At 41.2% G+C, this 9,551-nt stretch overlaps 1 protein-coding gene across 1 annotated transcript; it reads right to left on the bottom strand.

The window, feature by feature from the left end:
• Positions 1–59: 59 nt before the first annotated feature.
• Positions 60–8,560, bottom strand: TM4SF1 (transmembrane 4 L six family member 1). Its single transcript, XM_010858112.1, has 5 exons — positions 8,257–8,560; positions 6,698–6,787; positions 6,464–6,609; positions 3,140–3,320; positions 60–913 (listed from the first exon to the last, which is right to left on the bottom strand). Exons 1-5 carry the CDS (start codon positions 8,431–8,433, stop codon positions 899–901), a joined length of 609 nt encoding a protein of 202 aa, XP_010856414.1. The 5' UTR covers positions 8,434–8,560; the 3' UTR covers positions 60–898.
• Between the last annotated feature and the right edge of the window lie 991 nt (positions 8,561–9,551).

Here is a 9,551-nt window from a genome sequence, read left to right as displayed (position 1 = left end):
AAAACAGGAAGAAAAAAGGAGGAACATGAAACAAAGGACAATGAAACCAAACAACAAAATGGTAGTGAATACTTTATTTGCTGTATCGAAACAAGTAAATCTGGGGGTATTTCCTCATGGTCCTCCCGCCCCTCCATCCCCATATTTCCATGATGATCAACTGCTTTATTCCATTTCCCATCTTTCTTCTTGTCCAGGCCTTTCTCTTTTTATGTCCATGATCCCCAGTCTTGTCTTTGAAGGCCAAAAAGTTTTCCACGTGTCAGAAAAATTCAGGATTTGGTAGTCCTTGTTATAACTCACTGCTTTGCCTATTTTGACTCATTCATTTAGATTCAAGTATTCTCAATCTGCCCCCCAACCCCCAAGCTGGGGAATTACATATCTGTTTCATAACATGAATCAGTTCAAAAGGCCCCTTGTTAGAGGTTTGCATACAAATGGGAAACACCATATAAACAGTGAAAAAATATATCTTTTCAGGTTGTTGGATTTTCTCTTTAATGGTCTTTAAAAAGGCAACTAGAAATCTTTCATTTAATAAACACATGCACATATAAATATATAGAATAGTAACTGGAATGTGATATTTATCATTGTAATGTTTCTCAAAAACATGATTTCAGCCAGAGTTTATCTCAGGTAGGCTGGACACTGTCAGTCTGTTAAATTAACTCCAGAGTGTGGTTTATTTTCTTACTCTTACAAAAAAACAGAATTTCTCTGCTAAGTTCAAACACCAATATCCGGAGAAGATGCCAGTCTTTATACACACTTATAAAAGTAGAACACGTAGTGTATGATACACTAGTATAAAGTTTTACAAATTAATACAAGTAAAATATATAAATTACAGTGACACAGAGGAAGATTTTGGGTTTGTCTTGGGGTAATTCTTCTAGCAGTCATATTGCTGTAAAGAAAATGAAATAAGTATCAGGTTCTGATCAGGCTAAACAAACAATGATGACATTTCGGTGCTTTAAATCTGTTTTAAGCAAACAAAGCAGACCAATCTCAGCTTCAGCAGGGGTTGGGCCAACAACAAAGAGAGCTTAGACAATGCTCATAAAATGTTTCCTAAACAAACCGGACCGTTGTCCTTCCCAAGTGAAAGCTGAAGAAAGAAGCCGTGGAAAATGCAGCTTTCAAGGCCTGGTTGGCTTTTATATGTTCAGGGTGGGTTTTTAACCTCAAGGATTTAAGAGATAATGTCATGGGAGTTTTACATTGGTGCCAACCCAATGTGGGCAACTTTTGAATTAAACGCTACATACAGAGTTGACCAATCTATACTGAAAATCTTGCTCTTCGAAACTGTCTTTTGTCTTGTAAACAAACATAACAGATCTGACCTGCAGTGTCTGGGAAGAAGCCACCCCTATAGTGACTGGGAAACCCAGTAGGACTCTTGGCTCCCTTAACCCAGAAAAGAGTGTCATTCTGCCAAACCACTGTAGCAATTTTAGTCATTGACAATTATATTGTTGTTTAATCACTATGTCGTGTTTGACTCCAGCCAGGCTCCTCTGTCCATGGGATTCTCCAGGCAAGAAAAGCAGAGGGGTTACCATTTCCTTCTCCAGAGGATCTTCCTGAGCCAGGGATCCTGCTTTGGCAGGTGGATACCTGTCCCCAAAATGCACCAGTGCTGAAGTACAATGGGGTCTCACCCAGTTTATACTCTTGCCTTGTAGGAAACTCAAGGCTAAAGATAGGTTATATTATAGTAATCCCAAGAGCCTTCTTTGCCTCTGCCCAACCGAATTGCCTGGAAACAATTCCATATTGAAAGTTTTCCACTCTGCTGTTTTCTCGGAAATTTGGCAGGCTCCCAAAGCAATTATTAATCTTGCTGTATTTGCCTGATAAGGACATCTAGATTTTTATTTTAACTTCCCCTCAAAAATTATAGAAAGTTTCCATCTATTTAGAGCAAAGCTTTTCATGATAGCCATGGGGTTTTCATTTTTTATTAGGCTTTGTCTTACTTTCAAAGAAAGTTAGGAAACCTTGAACCAGAGAAGTAAGTGGTTAGGAAAATACAAATTAAGTTTCAGTTTTCCTAATCCTGCTTTACAGAACAAGACATAAAACAACCCTCCCTTCCCCCCAAATTTGACCAAAGCTGGACTTCTATCAGTTCGGTAATATATGTTTTTTTAGGAAAATATAGAAACAAAAACTTTCCCCACTACTAACAAATGCATATTTCTTTTCCAAATCACATCCCCAGGAAACAAGCGCTTCCTGGTTTTCTTTCACAGTGAAAGGTTTTTAATAAGCTGTTATTCAAAGGCTACTAGTGATTCTCTATGCTTAGCTATTTGGGTATTTTTGTGACTCCTTATTAGGAAGGAACTGTAGAAAACTCAACAGAACAGCAAGCCCTGCATACAGGTTAAGAGCAGGAGCCGTGGCATTTGAAGCCTGTTGCTTCCTGACTAGGTGATCTTAGAAATATTGCTTAATCTCTGCATCATAGGCTCTTCTGGAATAGGGGTTTAACATGATGCCTAGGGCAATGGGTGATAGCAGTTACTTGTGTATACTAGTTGGGAATGTGAGAGCAGACAGAGAGAGAACATTTCTTTTGTGTCCCTGCAGTCTGAGCAGGGATAGCGAAAGGGGTAGTGGGTTATATCCTGAAGAAGCACCTTGTCTATAGGTGACATTGTCTTATTTACACAGAGCCAACTACAAAGAACCAAGATAACCCAGTAACTGTGACTCTCAAAGGAGCTTACCATTGAGAGCAAAAGGGGGAAGGGATAGTTAGGGAGTTTGGGGTCAATACGTACATACTGTTATGTTTAAAATGGATAACCAACAAGATTCTACTGTATAGCACAAGGAAGTCTGCTCAGTGTTATATGGCAACCTAGGTGGGAAGGGAGTCTGGAGGAGAAGAGATACATGTATATGTATGACTGAGTCCCTTTGCTGTCAACCTGAAACCATCACAACACTGTTAATTGGCTCTACCCCAGTATAAAATAAAAAGTTAAAAAAAAAAACCCACTGCTGTAAATGCTTTTCCACAAAAATGGAATAAACATTAGTAGGTTCAGCAGGGTTTAATTTTTGTCTTCTTGTCTCTAGGATGAAAACAATGGTGCATTTTTACACAGGTTCTTACCTGTTGGCGAGAGGAACAATGACCACAGATACCTCCAAGCATTCCGTTTATTACTTGAATGAGACACAAGATGAATTCAATCCCACCAAGTGCCAAGAGGATCGAAAACAGAGAGACATTCCATTCCACTATATGCTTGGGTTCGACGCATTGGGACCATGTGGAGCTATCCAGAAGGTAACTGTGGATAAAAACAGAAACTTCTGACACACAGCCACACCAATGGGATGTCTCATAAACATACTTCTCATGCCATGTTTTTTCATTTAGAAAAAAAAAAAGATTAATTCAATGCCTTATATCAGATGCTTCCAATCCAAGTCTTTCTGCAGAATAAGGAATTTAGCCCAGATCTTGTTGCAATAATTAATAGAAAATTCAGCAAAGATTGTTGAGCACTCAGTGTGAGTTAGACATCTAGACAAGTCTAGGGATAGAATAGCCTGAACTCTGTCCTGGAAAAACATTTCTTAGGAGAAGAAATGATAGGCAATCTCAACACAATCAATAGCTTGGTCAGGTAAACTAAGTGTCAAAGGGTCACAGACAAAGGACACGTAACTTGGGCAAAGGAGAAGAGTTGCTTATGTATCTAGTCCACAAGTCTGAGCTCCATGAAGGTAGGAACTAGAGCTATTCATGATCGTCTATTCAACCCCTAGACCAGTATCTGGCCCATAGTAAGTATTCTACACAATGGAAAAGGAACTGAATGACAAATAGCAATCTGAAGTCATTTTGTGAAATGTTCGCTAACCATCTGCTGTTGTTGTTTAGTCGCTAAGTCATATCCAACTTTTTTTCAACCCCATAGACTATAGCCTGCCAGGCTCCTCTGTCCATGGGATTCTCCCGGCAAGAATACTGGAGTGGGTTGCCATTTTCTTCTCCAGGGGATTGAACCCACATCTCCTGCATTGTAGGCAAATTCTTTACCACTCAGCCACCAGGGAAGCCTCAGCAAACCATACTGGAGTCATTATCTGAATATACATATTCTTAATAGAATAGGATTCAATCATATGGGAAAATCTAGGATTGACTTAATTCCATTCAGAGATCTGGAATAATTCTTTCCTTGTACTGTCTTCCTGCCACAACAGAACAAAGGGACTGGGGATTAGAGACCTCATTTTGGAATGGTTAATGGAGCCAATCAGAAATTCAATTTGATTGATGGAATTATGATTGATTATGGAAAAAATTCTGTTCTTCTGGCCCTGTATTTAACAAAAATCCATAATTTCAAGACACAATGGAAAAAAAGTTCTTTGGTTCTACTTGGCTATTAAGCAACTAACCACTGGCTTGTTATTTCCCATACTGAAATCTCTGAAGAAGTAGAAATGAGGAATAACATAGAAACGGGAGGTTTCTTGCAGAAGTTGATTGGATCCATGAGAGGGGAGATAGAATAATCAGCTACAAACTTTCCTATAAGTTTATAGCTGATGAATCACCTCTCCTTGGATGAATCATAATGTTTTTTTAGAGGTGGGTTTGTGTGGTAGATCACATGTTTTTGAATACAGGAGTAACCAGTTTCTACTGGTACATTCAGTATATTCAGTACAAAGCATGAAAAATATGATCTGAGAAATCATGATTAACAACAATTTTAAACACCAAAATTTCAAATTCCAGTGAGCACTGTTTTCCTTCAGAAGCTATCATTGGGCTGAACCCATTGCAAGCTGTAGTAAGACAGCAGTGCTCATTCTGTCAGCTTTTGTGACAAATATTTTACATATAGTAACTTATTAATCTTCCTAACAACTGCCATTGGTTTTATTTTACAGATAAAATAACTGAGATGCAGAGAGCTCAGTTCACCTTTTCCTAGTTACTGAGACAGTAAATACAGAGCTGGAATTGAACTCTGCTGTTGCTGCTGCTAAGTCGCTTCAGCCATGTCTGACTCTGTGCAACCCCATAGACCGCAGTCCACCACGCTCTGCCATCCCTGGGATTCTCCAGGCAAGAACACTGGAGTGGGTTGCCATTTCCTTCTCCAATGCATGAAAGTGAAAAGTGAAAGTGAAGTCGCTCAGTCGTGTCCCACTCTTTGAGACCCCATGGACTGAAGCCTACCAGGCTCCTCCGTCCGTGGGATTTTCCAGGCAAGAGTACTGGAGTGGGTTGCCATTGGAATTGAACTCAGGATAGATCTAATTCCATATTCATGATCTTAAGATATCACTCCATGCCACATAATTCATGAAAGACAAACATTCCTGAAAGTATATGAGCAATTCAAATTCATGATTCATATTATTTTCACTCATGAATCCCATGACTAAATCTTTCAAAATTCAGTATGTCATTCATTTATCATTATGTACATCAGTTTCTGGAGAAGGCAATGGCACCCCACTCCAGTACTCTTGCCTGGAGGATCCCATGGATGGGGGAGCCTAGTAGGCTGCAGTCCATGGGGTCACTGGGAGTCGGACACGACTGAGCGACTTCCCTTTCACTTTTCACTTTCATGCATTGGAGAAGGAAATGGCAACCCACTCCAGTGTTCTTGCCTGGAGAATCCCAGGGACGGGGGAGCCTGGTGGGCTGCCCTCTATGGGGTCGCACAGAGTCGGACACAACTGAAGTGACTTAGCAGCAGCAGCACATCAGTTTCTTTCAGCTATTTCTGTCCTTTTCTCAATAATAGATAAGTAATACAGTACAGCATAAAACAGTGGAGCCACTTGGATTTTCCCAATGTTAAAGTCATGAATAAGATCTGTCTTATACAGCCTGACCACTTTGAATAAAGGGTATATTATACATAATTGCTATGTTATACGTGAGTGTGTGTGTGTTGGTAGTATGATTGACCCTGGGCTTTGGTTAAATGCATATGGCTTTCACTGGTGCTTTATAAGGATTCCATAAGATTTTCTTCTAAAATAGTAGAATCAGACAATTGCTCTGGTATAGTATACACACTATACAAGCACAGACTCTATAGCTAGGCTGCCTGGGTTCAAATCCTGACTGTCACATCTTAGCAATGTGACTTTAGATAAGTTACTTGATCTCCCTGGGTCTCCATACCCTCATCTGTAAAAGAGGAGCAATAGTGGAAGTCCCCTCACATGTCATCAAGAGGACTGAGCCAGTGAATCCATTAAAAAGCTTCTCTGGGTCAGAGACTGGGAATCCATCCTCTGATACCCATTGCCTGAATTGTCCCCCAGTCAGTGAGAATAAACCTGGCAAGAGGATGGATGAGCGAATGGTTGATGCCTTTCTAATCTGGTGGGTTTACCACTATACACACGTGGTGGATAAGAATGTGCAGCCTTATTGGGTACAATCACTTACTCTCCCTCTGTGTTGGCAAAGGTATAGTTCCACTGGCCACTGGCATCCATGCACCTTGGTCCTTCCTCTAAGGCCAGCGCAGCCACAGTGACACAGTAGCCAGAGCCTCCGATTCCAATGAGTGCAGCCAGTATAGAAGACAGCATCTAGGGAAGGGAGGACCACCAGAAGTGAGGCACCGAACATCACATCACCCCTTAGGGACCATTTCCCCACCAGAGAGGGAAGACCTACCGCGCATCTTTTGCCACAGTTTTCATGGCCACAGCACCCACAGCAGTCTTCCTGGTCCAGCCCAATGAAGATGAATGCTGGCAGGAACATCTGGTTAGAAAGCAGATTGAAATCAGATTGAATGCAAATTGAAATCATTGATCTTCCCCAAGTCCATAAGGGTCAGTCAATCTAAGCTTCTTTTGGTAAAACATTCTTCTTTCTGATATTGCTGAACGTCTTTGAGTTAGGTTGACCAAATATCTCAGAGAACATAAACTCTGAGAAGAGAAAAACCTTCAAAGTGTAATATCTGATTTTTTTTATGTAGTGTGTCACGTTAGGTAGGGTCAGGATATAGCATGGGAGGGGTAAAATAATAACCCATAAATGTGTTAATTCCATGAGTTCATAACATAGTTCCAGATGCAAACTGTTTTGAAAATATTGCATGGAAGATAACAACAAAACTTTAAAAGAATAACTAAAAAATTTTTTTATAAACAAGAGAGAGGAAAACTCAGTATAGTAAAGGCACACTGCTTCATTGAAGACATCATCGCATGGTTGTAATGTCACAATAAAGCTCTTAAAATGAGCTTGAAACCCTTTGAGTTCAAGATCAAAAGAAGCAAGGTATTGTATTAAAGACAAATGATTATGAAATTAACTATACCTCAATGAAACAAAACAAGACAAAAACTGACCTGAGAACTAGTGGGAGAAAAAAAAAACAAGTGATTATGTTAGCATGATAGTAATGCTTAAATTCCAAGCAGATTTGCCATACCAGAGTTAGTGTATTAAGTTTAAATATCCTTTACTCGACTAAGAAAAATATTCTGTATGGTATTAGCAGTTCCATAAAACTTCTCTTCAAAATTCTCAATCCCAGCATTTCAAAGTGGCAAACCCAAGTTTGCCCACATTCTTTCCAGGCTACGGTCGAAGCTAATACTTTCAGCATCCAGGTTGGCAGGCAAATTCCTCTCACTTCACTTAAAAACAAACCTTGGAAAAAACAACACATTCCACTATTAGCTTCAGACCGTGATTTGCTGCTAACTGAAGGATTTTCCCTAAACGCCACACCCGAGGCTTACATAAAGGAGAAAATGTATAGTCCTTTCTAAATAGCAGTGCTCTCACAATTCGTTATTTTTCCCTGTCACAGATGCTTGAGAACAAACAGCAAAGAATTTGTATCCAAAACTCTGTTGATTTAGACAGAGAACTATCGGACTCCTCCCCGTTTCCCAGAGCGGATGTGAAATGAGTACCGGCTCCACGACTAGAAACTCTAGAGGTTCTCAAATCTGATTGAAAAGCTAGTCTCTGTTTCTAGCTGTAAAGTAAGAGAATTTAGCAAAAAGGTAGTTGAAATGGGGATTTTGTAAACCAACCTCTAGTAAAATGAATACCCTATACCTATCTCAACGTTCCTTGATAAGTTTTCAAAATAAGAATGAACAAAAATCCTGGATTTGGAAACATGCCTTATAGAAAACTTTCCATGAAAACATCTCATCTAACAGGAAAGAAATTTTTTTCAAGGCTGTAATGATTTCTGAACGACTTACCAGCAAGCCCCCTCCCAGGATACCGGAGAAGAACCACACGAAGCGGCTGAGATGGTTATCAGAAGCATACTTGGTTTCCCCATTAGGAAAGTAAAGCAGAATATTAGCGACGATGCAGAGGGTGGCGAGCCACACCAGTGAATGTCCGATGCATCGCGCGCATCTCCCGTAGCACATGGTGGTGGAGTTTATGTCCCCACTCCCTTTACTCCGCGGCTTGGCTCGGTGATGGCCCTGATCAGATGAGAGCGTGCCCCGTCTGCGGGAGAAAGCAAAAACTGTTCTCAGCCCATTCCTGCAACCTCTTAAATACTCTGAGTTCTTAGTCACCACCAGTGGATGAGGTACTTGCTTTTCATTGGTCCCGACGGCAGGCTCCGGTTGGGGGGGGTGGGGTGGGGAGGGTTGGTAGGGAGAGAATGTCCCGCCTTCCAAATGAAATCCTTGGGACAAACGAAACCAGGGGCAGGACCTGAGAAACAGCCTCTGTTATAGGCAAGAGAGAAGATGATTAATCCTCCACAAGGAATTCACTGTGTAACTCCTTCACAGGATTAAAAAAAAAAAAAAAAACCCACAGGAAAGTCTAATTCAACTTTCCAGTAAATGCCAAGCGTCCACCGTGTGACAGCCCTGGTGGAGGCTGCAAGTCTGTTCCACGCAGCTCTCTGGACCGCTTCCAGGCTGAGGGCTCTGTGCTCACTTCCACCTCTGCGCTGATTTAATCTGAGACCTGAAGCGTCTCTAAGCTCCTGTCCCTGTCACTCACAGATTTAAGGGGGCTGTTGGGAAAATGACAGGGCTGCCTTCTTGCCTCTGCCTCTGGTGTGCTCAGCAAGACCGCACCTACTGTCCAGCCTTCCCGGACATCTGCCTCCAAAACAAATCTAGCACCAACACAAAGGTGGCATTAGTCAACAGAAAGGGCTCAGACACCTTTTTATTCCTGAGTATTGCTGTCAGGCAGAGCGATGCCAGCATGAGCCAAGAGAGACCTAAAGCCTGGGAAAAGAATAAAAAAGAAGAAGAAAGAAAGAAAAACAAAGGAACAGAAGATAAAGGGACTTGGCAAGCAGAGTGGGGAAGCAAGATTGAGAGAGTCTGGGTTTACTGAGAGAAATGTACCCAGTTGAAGAAGGCACAGGGCAAGCAGTGGTCTGCCAGCCAGATCCCAAGATGAGTTTTTGCAGGCCTGAAAGCATGTTAGATGAACTTTCTGGTCTGATTATGTTACAGAAGGAGGGATTGGATTCTGAATAAGTCTAGCCCTTGAATAGCAGGTGGCACTGGCCAGG

The sequence above is a fragment of the Bison bison genome, unplaced genomic scaffold, assembly GCF_000754665.1.
Source record: "Bison bison bison isolate TAMUID 2011002044 unplaced genomic scaffold, Bison_UMD1.0 scf7180017864384, whole genome shotgun sequence".
NCBI lineage: Eukaryota > Metazoa > Chordata > Mammalia > Artiodactyla > Bovidae > Bison > Bison bison.
Note: the sequence above shows the minus strand (reverse complement) of the source record. Positions and strands in the feature narration are given on the sequence as shown.